Source organism: Gallus gallus, chromosome 3 (assembly GCF_016699485.2).
Source record: "Gallus gallus isolate bGalGal1 chromosome 3, bGalGal1.mat.broiler.GRCg7b, whole genome shotgun sequence".
NCBI lineage: Eukaryota > Metazoa > Chordata > Aves > Galliformes > Phasianidae > Gallus > Gallus gallus.
In genome coordinates this window covers 83,028,829-83,053,384 of record NC_052534.1, presented here as the reverse complement: position 1 = coordinate 83,053,384, position 24,556 = coordinate 83,028,829, and the positions used below count along the sequence as shown (strand labels likewise).

The following is a 24,556-nucleotide window of genomic DNA, read 5'->3' as shown; positions in this document are numbered from 1 at the left end:
TATGTATCTGTTTTCTGAGAGTGCAGAAGTTTTGGTGTAATTTACCGTTAGTGGGCAGTTGTTCATTGAAAACATCAACTCCAGAAGATTTAGATAAGCAGTAGCTCACACAAAGACATTCCAAAGTACCTGCACTCAAACTGTTTTGAATTTGGAAGCCACATTATTATGTCCTAGGGTAATAAGCTTTATTGACAGGCGACAGTAACTGGGCTAAGTCCAGTTCAGAAAATTCAGAATTCTTTCTTTTAAAAACAGAACCTCAATTTTCTAATTTGGTACTTGAACTTATTTTACTCTGTAATCACAGTAGTTATCCTGTATCATAAATAAATAAGTAAATTTTAAAAAATAAACATAATTATCAGTAGTTTAAAAAAAATGCATGACTGTGATGTCATAGGAATTAACCATGTAACTTACAGAGATGTAATGTAAACCCATGTCTATCAACTTTAACAATGTCTGGGTTGTTTAGTTTTGCTTTTTAATCATATTAAAAAAAAAAAAAAAAACACTGTAGGAAAGATATGTGTTTATCTATTTTGTATTACATTTACTATCAGGTAGGCATGTACAAAGTCACCACATCCAAACTTCTTGCAACAATTTGTTGCGTTACACCATTTTAATAAAACCTCAGGAGTTACATGAGATAGTTATCTTCCACTACAGGTGCCTCAGTCCTTGATGGGATTTATCAGACCCCCTTTCCGTTCACCATACAAGTCTACAGAATCCTAAACCCAGAGGACTTTATGTCTCTTATGTTAAAGTGTTTGTCCACCAAGTCTTCATTCTAGTATGCTCAGAAGAGCCTTAGTATTATCTTTCATTAGGTTACATAAAGAACTCATCTCTCTGTCATTCTTCACAGTGGCCTTGACTTAGCAGTAATTTGGGTGCTACATGAAACAGGGAGCAAATAAACAAACAAAACAAAACCTACACTGCAGTTCTTTTGAAAATTCACCCAGGTTAGGAGAGATTTAACTCAGGTCACATCTCGGCTTGCAAGATTGGGAACCTTTCAGGAGGAATGACCTAATCTCCAAGCTGTAGGGCATTTTGAAATAAGGAAGCTTCTCTTACTTCCTTTGTTCATCATTATTCCTACTCTTTCATATTAAAGCTAAACACTGACTGTATGAAAAGAGAAGATTACTGAGTTTTACAGATCTAAAAAAAAAAGTTAAGATTTTCAATGAAGAAAGGATATCCTATAGAAAATATTAAGCATCATCACTATGAATTCTTTGTCACTTAAAATTGGCTAATTAGTATGTGTCTGATCCCAGTTAAGAGCCAACAGCAAGCTATATGCATTTCTCTTATTGAGATATTTGTATCAAGTGTATTTTTACTGTTCAGACTGATAACCAATAAAAGATGTGATGAAGGTTCATTCAGGGTGCACACTGACTCACCAGGGACAGAATAAGGAGATAAGCATTACTCTTACTGAAACAAGAGTTGTTAATTGGCCAGTCAGGTACACAAGATAACATCTGATCTAACAAAGAGACTTCTCGAAGGGAAAAAAAAAAAAAAAAAAAAAAAGGAATACTTATTTTAATTAAGAGGAATTGTGAGATTATCTCCCAAATAAAAAATAAATCAATTCATTTGAGGAAGAACAGATTAGATCTGTTAAAACTCCTGGGAAGGACTTACAAAACAAGATTGTTTATAAAAGCCAAGTGCCATATGCAAGGCAAAGGACATAACCTGGGTCCATGGGTCCTGGGTATGGAAAACAGAACTCCTTACAAACTGAATGTTTAGATGTTGCAGACTATCATCTGGATTAAGGAGCAAACATGCTGCTGACATCTCGATGTCAGTAGAGCAAATTGTCCATTTTATTTGTTTTCCTTGTGTATTCTATAACAGTTTAAACTATGTTCCTGGCTTTAACTCTGTGTTTGTTTGTTTGTTTTCAAAGTGCATTTAAAATACGAAGTAACATATAGAACCTGAGGATCGTCAGGGAGCTTGTAACGCTGTTGTTTTAATGTTCAGACCCCTGAATAATTAATACAAAGTGGAAAAGGAAATTGAATGTAGATTCCAAACTCTGCTTTCCTGAAGTACAGTCGCAAAGTCCATGCTTTGGTTGACCTCTGAGCCCTGTGCATAGTTCTGTTCACTGAGCACCTACCTCAACAAAAGTCAGAGTACTCCCAGACCAGAATACACAGTCGTCTGGTGGTTAGGCCATCTGCTGCAAAACATCTATTCAAAACCCTCTGGCAGAGAAGGAAACTGAAACCACTGAATTGCAACATAAAACAGACTCCACTGGGCATTTTGAAGAGAAACTGTCCTTAAGATTTTGAAAAGTAGCATGTGCATACCTAGCTCCAAAAACTCTCTTCTGCATCACCAGAACAATGAGCATCATTCCAGTCTGACTGCTTAACATGTCTCTTCTGGCATTCTCTTTTTGTGGCTTAATTTTATTCCTATATTATGTTTGGCGTCTCTGGAGCCTAATTCAAAGCATTGCCAGAGGAGAGCAGACAAGGGGATAGGATAGGACTGGACAGGACAGAATTGAATCCAGTTGCTTGGGTTGGAAGAAGGTTGGAAGGTTAGAGATCATCTAGTTCCAACCCCTTTGTCATGGGCAGGATTGGAACACACTATATCAGGCTGCCCATGACCCTATCCAGCCTTGTCTTGAATGCTTTCAGGGATAGAAAATCCACAGTTTATATGAGCTAACTGTTCCAGTGCCTCACTACTCTGAGTGAAAAGCTTTCACCTAACATCTCCCTTCTTCCAGTTTAAAGCCAGTCCCCCTTGTCCTATCACTGCCTACCCATATAAAAAGTTAGTTTCCCTCCTGTTCATAAGCTCCCTTCAAGTACTGGGAGGTCACAATAAAGTATCCTCAAAGCCTTCTCCTCACAAATCTAATCAAGCTCAACTCTCTGAACCTTGCTTCATAGGAGCAGTGTTCCAGCCCTCTGGTCATCTTTTGGTCTTCCTACGGACCCACTCCAACGGCTCCACATTTCTTGTGCAGGGGGCCCCAGGCCTGGATCCAGTACTCCAGATGGGGCCTCACAGGGGCAGAGTAGAGGAGGGACAATCACCTCCCTCTCACTGCTGACCACCCCTTTCTTGGTACAGCCCAGGATACAGTTGGCCTTCCAAGCTGACCTCCACCTGGACACAGGGCTACATAGATCCTCGACTACAACCTTCCAATCAATTCTGTATCCACCAAAAAGTCCAGCCGTCTAATCCATATTTCTCCAATTTAGAGATAAGGATGTGGTGTGGACCATGTCAAAGGCCCTGTTAGATGACATCAGTTGCCTTCCCTTCGTCCACCAATTGTGTCACTCCATCACAGATGGACACGAGATTCGTGAGGTGTGATCTGTCCCAGATTCAACGCAATGCAGTGCTCCAGTATATCAAGATCCCTCTGCAAGGCTTCTTGTCTCTCCAGAGTCAGCAGCACCTCCTAGTTTAGTATCATTAGCAAACTTGCTGTGCAGCTGTGGGGACAACACTTTCCTGCAATTCCCCCAGCTTCCTACACCAACTAGTGGCAAAGTACTTGGGTGCCTAGAAGTGCTAGGGGTGGCTCCACCATGCTCCCATAGCTGCAAAAAGTCCTAGACAACAAATGGGATGGATGAAGAAGCATGGTCAGCAGGACAAGGGAGGGGATCCTGCCCTTCTGCTCTGTGCTTTGAGACCCCACCTGGAGTACTGCATCCACATGTGCAGTCCTCAGCACAGCAGAGAGATGGACCTGTTGGAGAGTGTCCAGAGAAGGACCACAAAAATTATCAGAGGGATGGAAAACCTCTCCTATGAGGTCAGGCTGAGAGAGCTGGGGCTGTTCAACCTGAAGAAGTCTCTGAGGTGACCTGATGGTGGCCTTTCAATATCTAAAGGGGAGCTAAAGGAAAGAAGGTGACAGACTCCTTAGCAGGGTCTGTGATGGTAGAGCAAGGGGAAGTAGTTTCTAGCTCAAAGAGAGAAATTTAAGTTAGATGTAAAGAAAAAGTATTTTATAGTGAGGGTGGTGAGGCACTGGAACAGATTGCCCAGAAAGGTGGTGGATGCCCCATCCATGAAGACTTTCAAGGCAAGGCTGGATCAGGCCCTGGGCAATCTGATCTAGCTGTGGTGTCCCTGTTCACTGCAGGAGTTGAACTACATGGCCTTTTGGGGTCCCTTCCAACTCTAAGAATTCTATGATTCTATGATATATTCAACTTCTGCATCCAAATCATTGATAAAAATGTTGAACAGGACTTAGAACTAAGTCCTTGGAAACTCTGCTATTGACCTTCCACCAGCCAGATGTAGCTCCATTTATTATAACCCTTTAAGTTCTAGCATTGAGCCACTTCATCAGCCAGTGTAGTGTGTACTTGTTTATCTCACTGTTGAACAATTTGTCTAGAAAGATGCTGTAAGGAACAATATCAAAGGCCTTACTGAAATTCAGAAAGATTACTTCCTCTACCTTCCCTTCATCCACCCTGCAGGTGATCTTATTGTAGAAGGAGATTGAATTACTAAGACAAGGCTTTCCTGTGATGAAACCACAATGACTATGCCCAATAATAGCTTTGTTTTTTAAGTGCCTTTTAATAATCCCCTAGGATAATTTTCTCCATAACTTTTCCAGGGACTGGAACAGGTTGCCCAAGGAGGTTGTGGATGCCCCATCCCTGGAGGCATTCAAGACCAGGCTGGATGTGGCTCTGGGCAGCCTGGTCCAGTGGTTGGCGACCCTGCACATAGCAGGGGGATTGAAACTCGATGATCATTGTGGTCCTTTTCAACCCAGGCCATTCTATGATTCTCTGATTCTATGAAAAGTTACAGGTAGGCCTGTAGTTTCCTGGATCTTCTCTCATGCCCTTTTTGTAGGTAGGTATAATATCCGTAGAATCATAGAATGGTTTGGGTTCCAACCCCCTGCTATAGGCAGGGGCACTTCTCATTATACCAGGTTGCTCAAAGCTATATCCAGCCTGGCCTTGAATGCTTTCAGGGTGGGGGCATTCACAACCTCTCTGGACAACCTGTTCCAATATCTCACCACCCTCACAGTACAGAATTTCATCCTAATATCTAATCTAAATTTACCCTTTTCCCATTTAAAGCCATTTCCTCTCATCCTGTTGCTACATGCCCCTGTGAAAAGTCCCTCACCAGCTTTCCTGTAGGACCCCTTCAGCTACTGAAAGGCCACTATATAGATAAGATCTGGATAATGGCTCAAATTCTTGCACCATTTCTAAACACCATTTCTAAAATACATTTTAATATTGGTTAGTTTCAGTCAGCAGAGATCTCCCCAGACTCCCACATCCTTTGCTTAATTGCTGAGAGATATAGAACTATAACATCTATTAATTCCTACAGCACTCTGGGAGGATACCATTTGGCCCCATGGACTTACGAACAGTGAGCTGATACAGATGTTCCCTTACAGTTCCAGTGACCATAGATGAAAAGTCACTGCTCTCAGTGCAGAACAGACAAGTTCTGCTTTAAGTTTTATCATGTCATCCAATCTAGAATAACATAGGATATTCTAATAGTAACAGTGATGGAAGATGAGCCTATGCTACTTCCCTTCCATTACTATTCAAATTTATTTCTCTCCCTGCTGGACACAGCTGACCTTGAAACTTGAAATAATTATACGTCTGTACTTTATTACTAATCTTGTCATTTCTAAGAAACATTAAAGATAGCTACTACCCTGATCTAGGATTTGACATTCTTAATTTTCAGGAGAAACTTCTGAGCCCCTAATGTTTTCAAGCCCTTGGCATTATGCAGATCACAACGTACCTTTTTGCTTGGAGTCCATGTGAATAATAGTACAGTGTGAAAGATCTCACAGGTTTATCATTGAAAAAATACCATATGGCAATGTTTCCTTACATCACCATAAATCTATACAAATATCTGTATAATCTGAACATATGAATATGAATGACTTTATTGATTTGGGGGAAAATGAAAGCTAATAAATCATTTGTTGAACTATACATTTATATATGTATTATGTATTTATTTTGTTGCTACTAAATATCTGATAATATTATCTGATAAATTTAACATGGTCAAAATTGAGAGATTATCTTCATATCCAGAGTGTTTTTACACTCAATACTGAAAACTTGGAGAATATGTATTTTAACATAACAAGTGCCTACGTGATTTTTTGCCCCAAGTAACAAAAACATACGACAGCTTAAATGAAGAGACTTATCTCTAAATATACTCCGAGTTAAGCAGTGCATGCTTTCGTAATGTAATATGATTCTTCTTGTCTTGGTCATTCACTCTTATCCACTATATCTCCCTGCAATAATAAAGGAACTTAGAAAAACTGTATTCAAATGAAAGACAAAATTAGACTAACGACTGACACTAAGTAAATGGAACATCAGCAAGAAGGAAGGGAGACAGCAATTTACTATGAAATTTGTAGTAGTGTTGATAAGTATGCTTCAATTCTTATAGCTTTTATGAAAATAAGACTCATCCCTCTGTTGCTTCCTGTAGTTTATAGAAAATAGAATATTGTGGAAGGAAATTTTCTCAACTGTTCCATGCACCCTGTAAGTCCATTGGCAAAGAAGTCATACTTCTCATAAATTCTTAGCAGATAAGGACACTCTTTGGTAGCATGTACATAGCAGGAATGCCCAGTATTTACTTCTGTACTTTGTCTGAGAGAGCGTCTACAGAGTCAGAAATGAAGCTATGGATAAGAATTCATTTCCCTCAGTTTTTTGGATGTACCACCACTCATCTCATTAGATTTTCTCTACAATCTTGGGAAAAGGGGGAGAATGCTTTTGCTCAAATTACCGTTGATGATACTCCTAGAAACAAACAAACAAACAAAAACAATAACAACTACAAAACACACAAAAATAGAGTAGAATGGCTGAAATTTGTCCAGTATTTTATAGAAATGTGAATAGATACTGTAAGTTTGCATTACCGTGGTAGTCCAGAATACCAGTTATAGAGAACTATGTAGTAGGAGGCAGGAAATTCCTAGTATTTATTATTTCATACTATTTTCATCATAACATTCCTTTAGAATTTCCTTTCCTTTTACCCTTTGAAACACTTATAGTGTGCTAATGTCAGGGAGACTATTGATCACAGTACAGATTATTCACACTGTTCTCTAGATTATGCCCTGAACTGCATGGACGGAAAGGATATAAAGAAAAGTAAAATATTGCCCCAAGCATTAATACTCACTTCCATATCTTTCCTTTGGATGAATCATTTGTTTAGTAGTCAAACTGACAACCAAAGGAATTCTTGTTCTTCCCTCAGATCTTATTATGTGTTGGAGATTATTAGAAAGTTAACGTTACAGTCCATGCTTATAACTACAATTGCTATCTTGTATAAACATATTTTTTTTTTGGTTTAGTATCTCATCTAATTTAAGTCACATTGGACTAAAACTTTATTTCCAGCCCAGATGCTCATTCATTTTACAATAATAATAATAATGATAATAATAATAATAATCAAATAGCATTTATTTTTTATATATAAAGATTAAAATTAAAATTTCAAGAATTTCTACTTTCTTTGGAAAAAAAAAAAAAAGAAAGAAAGAAAAAAAACACACCTACAATTGCAAAGATGTCATTGTGGAAAAATAAACAATTCAGTTCCCTACTTGGAAAAGTGCCCTTATTCTTTTGGTAATTGAACTCCCCATAGTGTTTTGGTTGGAGATTGAACTGTGAAATATCTATCACCCAGCTTTTTCTTTTGATATCTTACAAATTCAGAGAGAATTCTGGGGACATTTGTCATATTTTAGACATGTAGTCATAAGACAGTTATTTTAGTGCATTCTATTATTTTTCATTTCCATGTTTTCATGCACTATTTTTTCAAACCTGTATAGGGAATAAAAAAAAAACCCTGATACATATTGATAATTACAGTAACAACTTCAAGGTAAACAATACTTCGGTAAACTACAGTTTTTATGTGTTACATGATTATACAAAGGGTTTGCTTTGATTTTTTTTTTTTTTTTTTTTTTGTTGGTAGTGTGTTTGGGTTGGTTTGTTTGTCTATTCATTAGGAAAAACTGTGGAGATAAACCAGACGTTGCCATATACTACTGCAGGAATAAGACTGTCCACAGCAGAAATTATATATAATAAGAGTTAGGTCATGCCTCAGACACGTGGACATGCACAGCTTGAAAGGAGATTCCTGCAGTTAGAATTTCCTATAGCTTCCCTGAGATTTTAAGTCCAGGTGTAAAGAATAAACAGGTGTTGAAAGGACTTTATGTTCACTAATATGCTAGCTTACACATCTGAACAGGCACAATGATGTAAATAATCTGCTTTTCAGGAGAGCCATAAGTGTATTGTCTATCATTTACCAGGCGAACAAAAATACTGTCTGCATTTTCACCTTTCTTCTCGTAATTATTTGTCGTATTTGTCTATTCATCAGTGATAATAGAACTGGAATACCAAAATCTCTTCCTAAAGGAAAAACAGCACCAATCTGAATAGAAAAAAAATGTACAATAATGCACACGCTGAAGAAGTTGGGAGAATTAAGGTTACCTCAGGAGAGCTGATGTTATAATTTCCTAACATCCATGTAGACTGCTTTCTATTCTGTTATTTAAGTAACATAATCTAATGGTATGACAGATTTAATATCCCACTTTTAATACATATATAAATCATAAAGTAAATTACTAAAGTAAGCTATGTAGAGCCAGGATGTAAACTCTTTATTCACGATGATCAAAAACCCAAGAAACTGCTTGAGGCGGACAGTATATATTATGTGGTTAAGTCCTTTATTGAGCGGTTTTGACAGCAATGCAATAGTTGATTTTTAGTCACAACTATGTTAAGACAGAACAGTGCATTTAGTAAGACATATATATTATTAATTTTAACAAAATATGTGACTAATAAGAAAAAAATCCGTGACATAAGACTAAGAAAAATACTGCAAAATAAGTGCTATTAGCATATTAAATGCGGGTTGATCAGCAGTCTTTGTCAGATTGACAGATATGACTTTGAATTATTTCGGTCTTTTATTCTAAAAAAATGTTCATATCCTATAACCTGCATTTTCCTTTCAATATCTGAGACAGTTATAACATTGTTTACAGTAGTGAGAATCATATATGCCATGCATATATGTATTGCAAAATATATTATTAAACAGTAAAAATGACACTACTTCTGCTGTATCACATTCAATTGAAATGTTTTTTTCCGTACATCATTTGGCCATTATTTTTATTGCACAGTATTTACCCAGTTCCTGATCAGAACTAAAAAGTTTACATTAAACTCTGACGGAGTTTTGAAAAGACACTGGCATTTCTCTAACTGTAAGACTTCTCTGAGAAGGATATTGTCACATAGAAATTTTGGAGATGTTTCTTATATGGGGATAGATCATGCCATATTAGCCATGGACCCATGAGGCTGGTTTGCATACTTCGATGTTTTTTTCCGTTTTCCGTTTTTCCCCACTTTTACACCTGCCTAAACTGCAGAATGACACAGGATCCGCAATGGTGAATCTGCTTCTTGGGAATTCCTCTGCCTTTATCACGGGAATTCTGCCAGATTGATTAAATCATCTGTAACTCTGTGAAACAGTACAAAATTGCCAATAATGGCCATGAATCTACATCTATATTTGCTACCTATTTTCAGTTTGATAATTTTCCTTTATATAAATGGAACATGTGTTAACAGTACCTGTCACTCCTTTATAGCTTTCTGTATAACAAGAAAGATCCACAGGAATAATAGGTGCCCTTTTGCATATTCATATAAGCCTAAACACTAGACATATATTCAAAGAAAATCACGCCAAAAAGGAATGAAATTTCTAAATATGGATTCAATTCTGATAAGCCCAGGAAGGCAGTTTTACAAGAGGGACAGATGATTATAGATGAAATACTTAATTAACAAGTATAGCATTGGAATTTATGAATATAGTATAACTTCTTAAAATCCATTTTCATTCAAATTCCATCCAAATTTCATTCCTTATTTACTTTATACCTAAAACAAAATACTGATTTTATGCTAGCAGGTCAAAATGTCCAGCATCTCTGAGTGAGTGAGTAATCATACACTTACAGTTCTGCAGGCATAAGCATCATGAAACAAATTGCAGTTACACTTTTCCAGTGGATCGTGCTCATTATTCTGTCTCCTTCATGGACTTAGTAACAATCTGCACAGCTTCTGTCAGCCATCATTTCAACAGGCTACAAATATAAATGAGATTGTTTTTACAACTGCATTAGTTAGAAAAAGAGCTAAATCATGTTTAATCGCAGAATTTTCATTTGTTACCTTTTGAAACATAATGTTGCTGGCCATAAAAAAAAAAAAAAAAAAAAAAAAAAAAAAAAAAAAAGCAGAAGATGAAGACTGTAATGCAGTAAGTGTCAATATTAGCCTGCCTCTGCTCCTGACATGTCAATGACTATCTTATTGTTAATTTCAATTAGACTACTTTCTTCATTCCAGTGTTTGTGAAAAATCCATTTAAATTTTCAGTAATATTCAAGTAATTTTGCAGAATATGAAGTGTATTTGTAATTTCGGATGGTAGATTACTACAACGAACTGCTCAGCTAATGTGTGAATGGAATTTTACATTTGCATGAACGGCTTGAATAACAGAATGAGTCCCTCTAAACCTGGTGGACTGCCCATGATTTATACTAATTTAAATATAATTATAATTGTAACAGATGTTTTGTTTTAAATTAAACTGATCTCTGTGGTTGTCTACCTTTTATAATTAGGTCTTGTCTAAGTCTCTGCATTGGACACCATCTGCAAGGATTTAGTGCTAACTGCATGCATTGTGTTTTCCAGCATAGGGTGAATTCAATATATGAAATCTTGTTCTCAGAGTGAATAATACCATCCTTTTGTTTTAAAAACATGCCAATTTCTCTTAAGCTATTGTTCTTTAATATTTAATCAGTACAGATAAATGCATTTCATTTGGCCTTGACTATATCACAAGATAAGAGATAGGAAAGTTAATAAAATAAATTAGTTAGTTTATCCAGAAAATAGTGCTTCAGAATATAGAATGTGTTACTATATATTTCAAAGTGGATGTTGATTTAGCATGTGGCTCTCCAAAAGGCACAATTTGTGGAGGAAAGCTAATAGACAGTGTTAGTGGCTTGAAAATTGGTGATTTTCTCTCAATTGTTTCACTCAGTTACTGTTTGTTTTATTTATTAGAAGATACTATTCTGAAGACAATAGCGGGTAAGGGTTACATCTATTGTGTGTTCAAAAGCTAGTGGTGCACAATGCTGGGGTGGACTGGAGTGAACTGGGATAACAACTTGCTTTTGCATGAAGACTCTTGGTATTTAGAGCCACTCATAAAGGTGGGTTGTTGAGGCAGAAGAGGTGAAACAAGAGTGATCCCAGTGATTGAAAATTATTGTTTCCCAACTTTGTTTCTTCCACCGTTATTTTTGTGTTTTCAAGTCATTTAGTGACCTGAGGTGATATTGACAGGAATTGACAGCGCATACACTGCTGTTGGCAGCAGAGTCCTGCAGTTGCTCCCTGGACACGAAGAAGGGGAAACAAGAAGAAAGAAACCCAATTGGTGTTCTCTAAACATAACATATGTAAAGATAATAGGTTTGATTTAGTTGAAACCAACCCTTTTTTCCTGTAGAAATGATTTCCCTCCTCTTTCCATTGCAGTTCAGGAAAAAAAAAGCAGGAATGATTTTTTGCCTCTCCCTCTCTCTTTCCTTGCCCGCACAAAGAAAACGTGGGTTGATACCATTTTTATTGTTATGCTGGGGTGGGTTTCAGACCTCACATTAGCATATTGAATGCCTAATTGAATTCGGGGACTGTGTTAATCATCTTGTTTTCTGTAGGGCTGGTTGGTGAAAAGTGCCAGCAAATGATCTCTTTGGCTTGGGGTTAGTGTGTTGCTGCCACCCCAAGAAAAAGAAATCACAAAGGGGGAGGGAGCTTGGGAAAGGCGAGTTGACTGAGTGATGTCTGGAGGGCGAACTCGTGTGTCTCTTTGGTGATGTTGTGTGCTGCTGTACTGAAATCCACCCCTCTGCTGGAGCTAAGGCAAGAGTTGGAGGCATCTGATGCTGCCGTTTCCAGGGTGAAATTTCCAAGGCTGATCACTAAAAACAACCAAAAAAAAAAAAAATCCTCAGCAAAAATAAGCATCAGAACAGAAGATCCGGCATCTCCCGGTCCAACTGGCATAACCCAGACAGGCGTTTGAGAACCATCTGCCTTTAAACTATCCACACACACAAGGAAAAATAAATACACATACAGAAAACAAAAAGAGACTACAAGTAACGACCACCACATATTTTTTTTTATAAAAGAGACAGAAAAAGAGCTAGTATGGGAAAAAAAAAAAAAATGGAAGGGGGGGGGTGGGGGGGAGAGAGTGTGAGAGAGAAAGCCTCCCCCTCTTCCCCCGATGAGTTTTTCGCAGTGCTCTGGTGAGGCTCGGAGGTGGCTGGCAGCGCAGGGGGCGGCTGCTGCCGCGGCTGGCGGGGCTCCGCGCAGCGCAACGCGCCGGGCCGTCAGCACCACGGCTCCGGACAGCTCCGCACCTCCCGCTCCGCGCCAGGCGTGGGGCCGGTCCTGCCCCACGCGAAGTGCCTCGCTCTGTCCGGGGCTGCGCGGCACTCCTCGCGGCTCAGCTGCATTGTCTCCTCACGGAATCGGCCGTCAGGCGTAATTATCCCCATTTTTTTTCCCCCTTCTCTCTCTCTCTCCTTTGCAGGAACGACTCTTTGGGAACCTGGTCCACCCAGGGATGTAAAACTGTGCTTACCGATGCATCCCATACGAAATGCTTATGTGATCGTCTCTCTACCTTCGCCATTTTGGCTCAGCAACCTAGAGAAATAGTAAGTAACGAAGGGGGAAAAAAAAGCCCGTTCTAATGCAAAAGCAATAGTGCGGGGGGAGAGGGGGGGAAGCGAGGAGGGGGGAGGGGGGCTGGTCGAGCTTTCCTCTCAGGTATATTTCAGGCATTGCATTGAGGAATTGTTTAATATTCCAGGTAGGCTAATGTTGTTAGTCTCCTGTTGTACACAGTGTCTCAGTGAAACAAATTCCAGATTCTGTGATATAACTAAATTCTGGTGAAATTTTCATGTTCTTAAACTCTATGTGGTTGTTTGGTTTGTGTTTGTTTTTTTTTTTTTTTTCAGAAAAAGCCTTCTAATTGTGATGCAAATGTGTTGAAAACTTTTGTATTGAACAATTATCAACTTAACAAGCTTTTTAAAAGGTTGCAAGCCTTTCCAGGGGAATGTATAGGGCAGCTTTATTATTGCTCTTGGTAGGAAAATCCTAGATACTGTAGTTAGACAGATTGCATATCTGCATTGAACATTTTCAGCAGAGATTTTCAATGTAGTCTTTGATACAATGTAAGAAAAATAATCAAGATTTCATGTATAAGAGTGAACATGAAGGATATCAGCAGACAGTATTACTGAATGTAAAAAACAGCTCAAAAGCAAATATTTGTGAAGTTACCATGTAAAGACTTAATTTCATTTTCTTGGTTTAGGAAACACATGATCAGACTCTTTAATAGCCAAGTAGATCAGCTTGGAACAAAGTGTCTGAAATAAAATGTTACTTTCTTACTGAGATGTGGCCTAAAAGTATATCAGCCTTATCTCTCATTTGAGTGATGAAAGATATCTTGATAAAATCTAATTTGCCATACCTCCCTGAGGCTTTAAACAGAATTTTTTGTAAATCAGGCACTGAATCCTTTCAAACTTATAGGTTTAGTTTTTTCCATTTTCATTAGCGAAGACCATATCTATTACAGAACATGAACACCTACACATGGAGGGAAACCTTGCCTTATATCTGACAATAGTAGCTTTCTTCATAGCAGGAAAAGCTACTTTCTTTTCAAGGTCATTTATTTATTTTTCTGTTTTATGAATAAACAGATTTCAAACTAATTATTTCTAAATTTGAAATACTTGTGATATTGTTGCCATAGGTATCTTGCCATTCTTTCTATATGATCAGAGGCCCAAGGAAATTAACTGTGCAAGAACAGTAGATTGAAGTCAAAGTTATTAAAACTCAGAAAGTTTGATAATTCTGCAATAAGCATGAACCAATTTCTAGGAAAAATTGGTGAAAGATCTTTAATATACTACTGTTAGAAAACCAAACTGTTTGTTTAATACACAATTCCAAACCTTGTTTCTCAAGACAATTTTTTTTTTTTTAATTAATTTTGACTGGGGAGTATTTTAAATTTGTGCTCATGTCATTGTTTCCTATCACACTGTAATGTTACTACTTTATTTCTCAAAAAAATATGCAGGTACTCTAAGCTGTTTTAAAGCTCAAAGGCCTCTGAGGGTTGTATCAATAATTAAACAGATCTCGGATTTATGTATGAAACAGTTTTGGAATTAAGTTGATTTCTGCTTCATATGTAACATTACTGAAGCTATCTCTGATACTGTCTGATTTCATAATCTTTATTAATTTATGATTATTCTTTAATCATAATATACTTTATTGCTTTTTTTTGTATTTTGACCTGTTGTTTTAATTGCTGGATAATGGTTTCCTTCATGGTTATCTGTTGCAACCTACAGATCATGGAATCATCTGGTACACCCTCAGTAACCTTAATAGTAGGCAGTGGTCTTTCATGTTTGGCCTTGGTCACCCTAGCAGTTGTCTATGCAGCGCTATGGAGGTATGTAATGTATTAATAAAGTTGAATGTGAATACATAGTTGTACTTACTTGGTTTAAAGTTTAAAGAGACCATTAGATTAAGCATTTATTATTTAGGGGAAAGCATTTTTTTTTTCATTGCTAAGTCTATTGAAATGATTGATTAGTTTTCCTCTCTTGGCCTACTAGTAGCGGTGCAGCCAACTCATCTTTTCTCTCTTTCCATGAATGAAATTGCTTTTTTGGTGAGGTATTCATAGCACTAATGAACGCTTTACTCAGTTCTTCTACATGGTATATTTCATATAAGAAAATGAAGTAGTCTCAAACAGTGTGCTGGTACTGTCCAGTAATGGACTTTCTTTCTATTCGAAGTTTAATACATTAAAGTATTGTCTCAAATGTGCAATAGATAGTCATGGAGAAAATAATTTGTGATGTGATTAATTTTGAGATCTATGGGAAATAACATGATGTGTTAGTGTGGAAACTGAGAGGACATGTTACATAAAGTAATAAGTATATATATTTTTTAAAAGTGAACATGGGTTTTCACTTAACTTTTCCATAATAAATGAAAAAATTCTTCTTAAGTAAAGAAGAGCAGAAAGAAAATGGTAGTTTTTTAGAGAATGTAAAATCAACAAGTACGGTTTTGCTTCTAGAAATGGTTTGATGATTTTACACCCTTTATGTCTTTCACTCTTTTATGGAGCCTCAGAAATTCACAAAGTTAGACAGATATATAATAAATATAGAATATCTAGTCACATAAGTTATAATAAGTATAAGAATTATAAATTCCTATTTGTCAAAGCTAAGAATATTTCTGAAAGGGTGTTTCTAAAGAATTCTAGTGTTATTTTTGCACTCTCTGGTATATTTAGCACTTGGAAAGAAATACTGTCATGCTCAGTGGAACTGGTCTTCTCCATTGTCTAACTTCCAAGCTGAGAAAAAGTGTAACGTATTATGAAGGACCTAACATGGGTTCTGCATCCCTCCAGCTGAAGAAAACTCTGATAAATCTTGGTCTTCTGTCATTGAGATATTTTGAAAATACTGTGACTACTGAGTGGCCCATCGTGTGCATCATTAAAATTTGCATTGAACAAGTGTCTCGAAAGCATACAGTAACCACATATACAGAGAAGATAGCTGGCATGTGTATATAATCTATTATTTATTATTACAAATCTGCAGGTGGAAAGAAAGTTGAAATTTTGACCCCTTGCCTATGTATTTATATTTGGAATATCTTCCCTTTTTTTTTTTTTTTTTACTTTCCTTTCCTCTGTAATAAAGGACTAAAACTAGTGCATTAACAGAGAAACTAAAACTTTTCCTAGCTTAAGTCTCTGAGCTCCTCCTTGTATGTATTTACCCAACTGCTAAGATCTTTAATAGGCCACAGGTACTCAGGGTTGGAATCTGGCTCAGGTGAATCAGTAGTTATCAAGTTGGAAAGTAACAGCACACTGACTGTGTAGACAAAGGCACTAGACTTTCTGTATTTGTTTTCAAACATATAAACCTAGCCTTAACAGCACTATTCTATTTTTAGGAAGAAAAAAAAAAGTAAATTGTAGTATCAGGGTCGTTCTCTCTTCTTATCTAAGAAGAAAGTAATGGTGTATTACTTAAATTGTAGTTGAGAAAAAAGGACTGTGATCTATTATATATCCATTGCTCAACATCTGTTATGGGGGCAGAATGCCTTATTATGACCTCAGAGTTTCAGCTACAGGCGTACAGATCAGGAGGAGAAAGCAATATTAACTAAGCTCTATTGAAAAGTATACAGTATAGATCATAAAATATATTAACATGTGGCTTGGTCTTCAGATAACTGAGCACCCTTAAATTTCACTTACTTTAGCAATGAACATTTAGTCTGTTAGTGACTCTGATAATCAGGTCAGTAAGGTACATCAATTGAAACCATCATCATTCTATTTCTGTGCTCGAACATATAAAAAGCTGTGTACAGAAAAATGAGAACATTTGCATCTTGAGAGGAAGTAGGTAAGAGCATTTGTAGTTTTTCATCCTAAGTGTACTTGTAAAATGAGTATAATTAGTTGGCAAGAAGGTGTCTGTTGCTCACTGTTATAATTTAATCTTTCTGAATAAGCACTAGCTATTTTTGGCATTAGGTTTTATGAAGATGAAGATCTTACAGTGTTATTACTTCTCTACACAAATTATTTTGTAAAGGTGGTGTAACTTCAAGATTAATGTTATCATTATAACAACAATACATTTCAATATGCATTGCTACAGTATCGTCAACCAATCTTCATCTTAGTTATGCATGTGGACCAGATCTTCAGTTCATGTAAATCACCCTGTGCTTCTGAAGTTACCTTTGTGACTGACTGATGCAAGCAGTGGGTATTCCCAGGGATAAGGAGGGAGCATGAGAAGAAACGTGAATGTATCCAAGCCCATTATTATCAGCATGATGTCAGAAAACTGTTGTCATAGTTTTGAAAAAAAGTATTGACAGAAACTGCTTTTAAAATATACAAAGCAACTAAGAGGGAATATGTATGAAAATATCATAGTTCCTACGTCTGAAATGTAATGGCTCACTGATATTCTGAGAAAGAGAATGCATTGTAGAGTGCCTCTCTCTAGCATTTCTAAGAGTTGCATTAAAGCTTCGTGTGATTTAGTAGTGGCCTTTCTTTTAAAAAAGTTCTATCCTCTCATTTTTTATTTGTTTTTTAAATTTGAACAGGTACATCAGATCTGAAAGGTCAATAATTCTAATCAATTTCTGCCTGTCTATTATCTCATCGAATATCCTTATCCTGGTTGGACAAACTCAAACGCATAACAAGGTATGACAGATTCTGTTACATTTGCACTTAAGTATCGATGCTTCTATTTGATTTGTGTTTTGCTTAAAATAGTTGCTTTTATTTAGTCCTTCACTCATAGAAGTTTGCATTTTTGGTAGGCTACTAACAGACAAGGGAAAATATTTACTGTGTTTCATAGTTATTTTTTCCCCTCCAAAAATCCCTTTTGGTATTGTTCCCTCTGGATAAGCTGTGCTCTCCATGGTAGACTTGTATGTTTTCTAACTAAATTTCAAAGCAAAAAGTTCAAAGACTCAACATCAAAAGCACAAATTTTGATTCATTATAATAGTTGTAATAGGATTGTGCTACAGTTTTTTGGGGGTTTTTTGTTTGGTTGGTTTTTTTTGTTTTGTTTTGTTTTGTTTTGTTTTTTTGTCTTTTTATTAACATGCTGGTACTCGAAAGACAAGTGGAAATTGCTTAGAAGTTAGAGTACTACTCTTGAAAAAGTGCACCGACAGACATCATAACAAGCTATAGAACTGTTAAATCTCTGACTGATGTAGCTATAAGAAAGTAACAACCCTGCATATCATATTTAGTGATAGACTGTTGATTTATTAGTAATCTGTTCTCAGACTTTCTGAACACAGTCATCATTTGCTTCTTTCCTGCAGAGCAGGACTGTCTTAGTATTTGGAGGAGCCACTTGGTGCCTACTGATGTTGGGCAACTTTTAGCAGTGACAACAAATAATTGTTTAAAATTAACTGTAGCTACCTGATAGCTTGGAATATAAAATAGAACGTAACTGGCAGATAGGTCTGTAGGTAATAGAGTGGTGTTGAAGTTTGCAGTGAGCAAAAACCTGTGAAGTGATTCTTTAGCCCAGTGTTTTATCCTGTATAATGTACTGCTCATGTTGATTTTTCTCAATATCCAAGGAAATCCCTTCATCATTCTGCTGTAATTAGAGTTTCTATTTAATCTACAATTAACCATTTATTATTTTCAGATGAGTTCTCAGAAATTTATCTGACAGAAGTATCATAAGCTCAATAGGCTTTTACATTGCTGTACTTTGAAAAACATATCCAAAGCCACAAATTATAATTTCCAATACAAAAATTAACAAAATTGTTGACATTAAGACATTAGTATGTTCTAAATTTTGAAATTGTGTAGAGGTGCAAGCAAGCAAAATATGATTTTGTGGAAGGAAACCATGAGACTCTCACAGACTTTGTTCAGTGGAAAAAAGTTGGACATCTGCAGGTGACTTCAAAATGCCAGTGAGAGCGGAAGGCAGAAGAAGGATTTAACCTCTCTGGAATTTCCACACTAACATGCACAGTCATATATAGTATGTTATTATCAATTTCAAGGCTGTATTGCCGTCGTGGAATCAAGGTTTGAGTGCACCAGAATGACTGTAGTTGAGAACGTGTTCCTGATGTATGTTGACAGCTTTACTCCAATGCTTTACTCTGGGAACACTGAACTAAAAGACATCCTTTTTTATGAATCTTAATCTCTTTGAGTTCTCTCGCTTCTGCTTGCTGAAATTCTAAAAGTGAAAAGATTATATTGACTTCTTTTTGGGAACTGCTGATCCTAAGAATAGAGATGTCTGGAGGAAATTATTGACAGAAAAAAAAAAAAACGTCACCCAGTTTTTGAATATACAGACTGAAAAAATGACTCTAAAATACCACTTTTTACTTAGCTTGTCTTGTTTCTGAGTCCATGTCTTGCTCTTGATACATGTACCACCAGGGAGCTTCTAGACAGGGAGTACCTCTGATGGATCAAGGGAAGAATATATTCTTTATATCAAAGATATTCCTTGTTACGCACCAAAAGTCTTTTTATCACTAGGTCCAGTGACCTGTGAATTTACTGTACCTCTAAGAGACTAATCTGTGTATGTACCTTCAACAAAATGACAAGCTAAAGCTAGTGTTTAGCAAAGGCTTAGTCAAATTAAAGCAGTCAGACTTGGGGATGACTTCCCTGTGTTTGTGAATAAGGATATGTTTTGGCATGATATGTTTTTCAATACAAGTTCTAGAATCTTTACTTTTAGTGCTCATGTACAACCGTAAGAAGTCAGTGTTTGATTTTTAGTCCTTAGATATAGGTTACAATGCTGACATCTGTAGGAAAAAATACGTTTTCATTTTGCTGAACTGGAAAATTAAATATGGAAATTAGAACTTTAGAAAGATCTGTGCCTCAGCTGTGGTTTGAGGTGAAAAACATTGTAGATTTTTTTTCTAGGACTTTATTATTCACCACAGGTCAAAACAATTTAAGTTTTTAGGGTTTGTTAGAAAGCTTTGAGTGAAATCTTGGAAAATACTCTATCAAGAATAATGTAATATTCAAGTCAACTTTTTAAAATTATTATTCTAGGTTAAAGACTGTGATGGTATTTTGTGGTCAGAAGATGAGATCAGTGTTTTTAACGTATCAGAGAATTTGAGAAATATGATATGCTGCAATTGACTGCTTATTTATTCTGTTCCATTCTTATTCTTGCAATTTTCTTGTTACTACTACATCTAGTTAGTGACCACACGATGCAGTTGATATTCAGAGTTGAAGAATGCTCTGCTTTTCCTTGTTGTGCTTTGGATTTGCTTGAGTTTAAATTGTCCCACGTGCTATATGTGTGTATATTCCCTTTGAGATTGGATGTTTGTAGATCTGTAGAAAGGTGAATTCAATTTTAAATTTGAATCATGTGTGAATTAAGTGTACTGAGGGTGTATTTATGACAAACAGGATTTTGTCAGCTGGTGAAGTTCATAGTTTTCTTTATCTGCGATTTTTTTTCCCGTTTCAGTATATAAAATGTAACTTGAGGACACTAACATTAGACAGGAGGTCTGGATCATGAGGCTTCTTAGCTAGTTTTAGAATTCTTACTGATCTAGGAGGGAGTATGGTTTCTCTTGGAAGATTTGGACTGGAATAGCAAAAACAAAACAAAAACAAAAACAAAAACAAAAACAAAAACAAACAAAAAAAAAGGCCTTTTGTCAGCAGAAATGCCTTGTTCCTTAGCCAAACTTGTGCATTTTATTGAAGGGCATAGCTGAGAAATGTTCTGCCTTTTTCGTATGCTTCCCCAAGATTTTCCAAACACAGAACTTCATTCAAAGCTGCCTTGATGCATCAAACTTTGTAAGAGATTTCTGTTTTGTCAGATACTATTCTGAAGCACAGTTCACTGAAGTGTGAATTTGCAATAGTATTATGAAATTAGTTACATATCATGCTTCAATATAATCAGTGCTATACTAAGTTTGATAGGCTTTTAATTTACTTTGATGTTTATTTCTATTTCTTGTTTTCATGTCCAAAGTAAAACTTAATGTTAGATGTTAGCCACATTATCTAATTTAAATGTGAGGTTACCTGTAATGTTGTTGATACACCAGAGATAGCCTTTTTACAGCTGAATTTAGTTATGATGTTGAAATGAAGCTTCCCAAATTAAGGTAATGCTTTTCATATATAACCTAACTGCTCAAGTATCTGTTATTTCACAAATACTGTGAGATGTCCTTACATCTACAAAAGCAATATGTTTTTACTTTGAAGAGATTGACAGCTTTCTTTGCGGAAATCTATCAGTGATTTGTAAGTTTCACTGTAATGGAACTCTTACTATATTATCTGTTTCTTAATGTTCTTGCCATTGGGAAAATATGGTTTTATTTCTTTTATATGTGAACCTTTGGCATTAAACAGTACATCTTTATTATGTTACTGAACCCATTTAATGAACAGATTCTCTACAAATAAGTTATTGCTTAATATTATGTCAAGTGTTCTTTTGAATAACTTCTCTTTTCTTTTGCCTACATTCAGAAAATACATTGCTTTCTTCCGTTTTGCTTAAGTGAAAACATAGTAGCTCTTTGATGTAAACAATTCCTGCTTACCTGTTTTCTCTTTAAGGAAAACAAAGCTGAATACAATTTAAAATAAACTACAGAATGCATTTTACAAATGGGTAAAAGTTGATTATTTTCTATACTGTCTGTTTCTGGTTATGCTCAAGAGTTCATTGCTGGAATTTGGGTCACTCATGAAAAAATAGGCATATTTTTAGAAATGTCATAAAACCCTGCACCTTTTTTAGTCAGACTTATGTGTGCCAGGGAATACCAGGGAAGATGTTTGGGAACAAGACAACATTTAGCAACCCTGATATTCCATATCAACCCTGTTTAATTGCAATATCCAGTTTATTATGCTTGCTATTTACATTTTGGAATTAATCTCACCTGAAAATAGATGAAAAAATACAGTTATTTTTGAATTTGATGTCTTAGACTACCTAAAGCACATAACATAAACCAACAGTGGTCCCGATAAAAGTATTGTGAACAAGCAAAAAAAAAAAAAAAAAATCATAAAATTTTACAGATTACAAGATTTAAGTGGCCACTAAGTAGGCCAACTGGATAAAAATAAACCCAGTTTTAGGCAGTTTTGTTTGTTTGTTTGTTTTTTTAATAGGCATTCTAAGCTGAAAGAGTCAAATAGGAGTAGAAAGGAGCTGAGAAGCCACAGTACCACGTTACCACAGCACTCTGAAGCAGCTGACTTTGTAACTAGGACTCCCTCAGGTTTTGAGAAACAGTGGGTGGAGGGATCCCCTGAGAACCCAGCAAATGTTCAGGTGGCATTAGTGCTGTCTCTAACCATGTGGCTCTTGCCCCATATCCTCCACTGCCTTACAGATGCAGGCATCATGGCAATATATCTCCTAGGAAACAGCGGGGGAGACCTAAGAACAGATGGAATGAACAGAGAAATGATGCTAACACAGCATTAAGGTTGTTTTAGAAAATCAATGAGGATGTAGGGAATTCAGTGTCTCAAGCAATAGCACTCTGTATTTTAGCTCATGCTCTGAGAACTTCAGGGTGATATCACCCATTTAAACAATAAGGCCTGGGCAAATACGTCCCTTCCATTTTTTTTGCCAGTACCCAGTTGACACCTTCTCTGCTGATTCTCATCTTTCTTCATGTGCAACAGTCTATTGAACAGAATAGGCCAGATCTCACATGAACCCACCATTAAATAGGCTGTCTCTCAGTGTACGCTGCACCACACACATCTGCCTGCTGTGTATTTGGGAACTCAGAAACAATTAACTGAAGAGCCCACTTAACGTAACTATTACAGGAGTAGGTCTGCTTAAGCAATACTGTTTCACCATGCCAAATTCTGAAAAAAAAAGAAAAAAAAAAAAAAAAAAAAACCTGTTGACATCAGTGGAATTAACTACCTATTTTTAGATTCTCAAGGTAACTTCTGGGAGCAGATCTTTCTTACTCAAGATCACTAAACATTGTCATTCATGCTACTGTTACCTGTATCAGCAGGAAAGGTAACATTCTCATAAGTGCCTGCCACTGTGTTTCTCAAAATACATTAACATTATCATTCAGCTTGCTGCTTCTAAACAAACTAGACATTTTGATTTTATGTGGACTAAAAAAAGAGATTGGGTAGACATTATCAGCATGTAATCTCTGCTTCCAGTCCCCAGAACCTTGATCAGAGCTCTGTGACCTATTTTAGAATAACATAAATTTTCAGGTAGAAAGGTTATCTGGTTCAACCTCCTTCTCAAACCAGAGTCAGCTGTAAGGTCAGAACAGGTTACCCGGAGCTAAAGACTTGACTTTATGTAGTCATGTCTTGAAAATCTCCAATTGTAGAGATTGCACAAACACCTTGAGAAACTCCTTCACTGCTTGACTGTTCTCACAGCTAAAAGGCATTTGCATGTATCTTCTTTGGACTTTTCTTGTTTTGATTTGTGCTAATTGTCCTGTGTCATCCCACCACAAATCTCTGTGAAGACAATGGCTACACCTTCTCAATCAGCTCTTTGTAGGCACTGACAGACTGGTGTTATGTGCCCCTGAAGCCTTGTCTTCTCCAGGCTGAACAAGCCCACCTTCTTCAGCTTTTCCTCACAGTGCATGTATTCTAGCCCCAAACCATACTCATGGTCTCTGCTAAATTCACCGTAAGATTTTCTTCTATTGGGTGTCCCAATTGTATTGGACATGGTATTCTAGATGTGGTCTAATGAGTTCTGAAAAGGGAGGAAAACCATTTGTCAGTCTACTATCTGTGCTCCTGTTGATGCAGCCTTGAATGTGCTTGACCAACTGTGCTGCCAGGGCACACTGTTGACTCATATTCAGTTCACTTACCCACCCCTCCAGCACGTTTAGGTCTCTCTGGATGGCATGGCCTTTGACCATGTTTGGTAGTATCTTCAAAGTTTAACAAGAACTTTGCTACCTATTCCCTGCCAATGACATTATAGACAGGTCCCTGTAGTACTGCATTTGTTATTTGCCTCCAGATAAATTGCCACCCAATCCAACCTGTTTTTTATCTTTATAGTTGTTAACCCATCTGCCTGTGACCTCCTGGTCTGAATACAAAAACATTATTGGTGATTCTGTTGGAGCTCATTTAAATGAATTTAATAATTTTAATTAAATTAATGGGAAAAAAAAAAAAAAACAACGTTTTTTGTATGTGTGACCCATGACTCAAACCTGTGTCAGCTCCAGCAGCTCTCAGTTGGTGAGTGTCTTCACCCATCCAACCACTCATGCAGACGTGCTAAGAAGCGCGGCACTGATGCATTGTGTTCCCTCCTCCCTGATTGCAGTGTTGGGCTTGGTGCTGCAGTGTGTGCCTTACCTGTCCTTCCTCAGCCCAAAGTAAACAGACCAGGCTTTACCCTCTGCTGTCCTGCTGTTCTCAAAATGGTATGTGCTGGGAGTTGTTTGTTTGTTTGTTCTCTCCATGTTCTTCAGGACCTTTTTAGAATAGTTTCATCTCTTCTGGAATTCACCCCCACAGTCCTGAGCTCATTCTCTCATAAACACCTGTT

General features: G+C 36.8%; 1 protein-coding gene across 9 annotated transcripts in view; it reads left to right on the top strand.

The window, feature by feature from the left end:
- ADGRB3 (adhesion G protein-coupled receptor B3) overlaps positions 1 to 24,556 on the top strand; it is a 451,226-nt gene that overhangs the window by 342,052 nt on the left and 84,618 nt on the right. For all 9 annotated transcript variants that reach the window (XM_015284810.4, XM_040697811.2, XM_015284809.4 and 6 more), the window contains 3 exons: positions 12,856 to 12,982; positions 14,717 to 14,820; positions 17,544 to 17,646. In XM_015284810.4, coding sequence (XP_015140296.1) covers positions 12,856 to 12,982; positions 14,717 to 14,820; positions 17,544 to 17,646 — 334 coding nt within the window. The remainder of the gene's footprint in view (positions 1 to 12,855; positions 12,983 to 14,716; positions 14,821 to 17,543; positions 17,647 to 24,556) is intronic.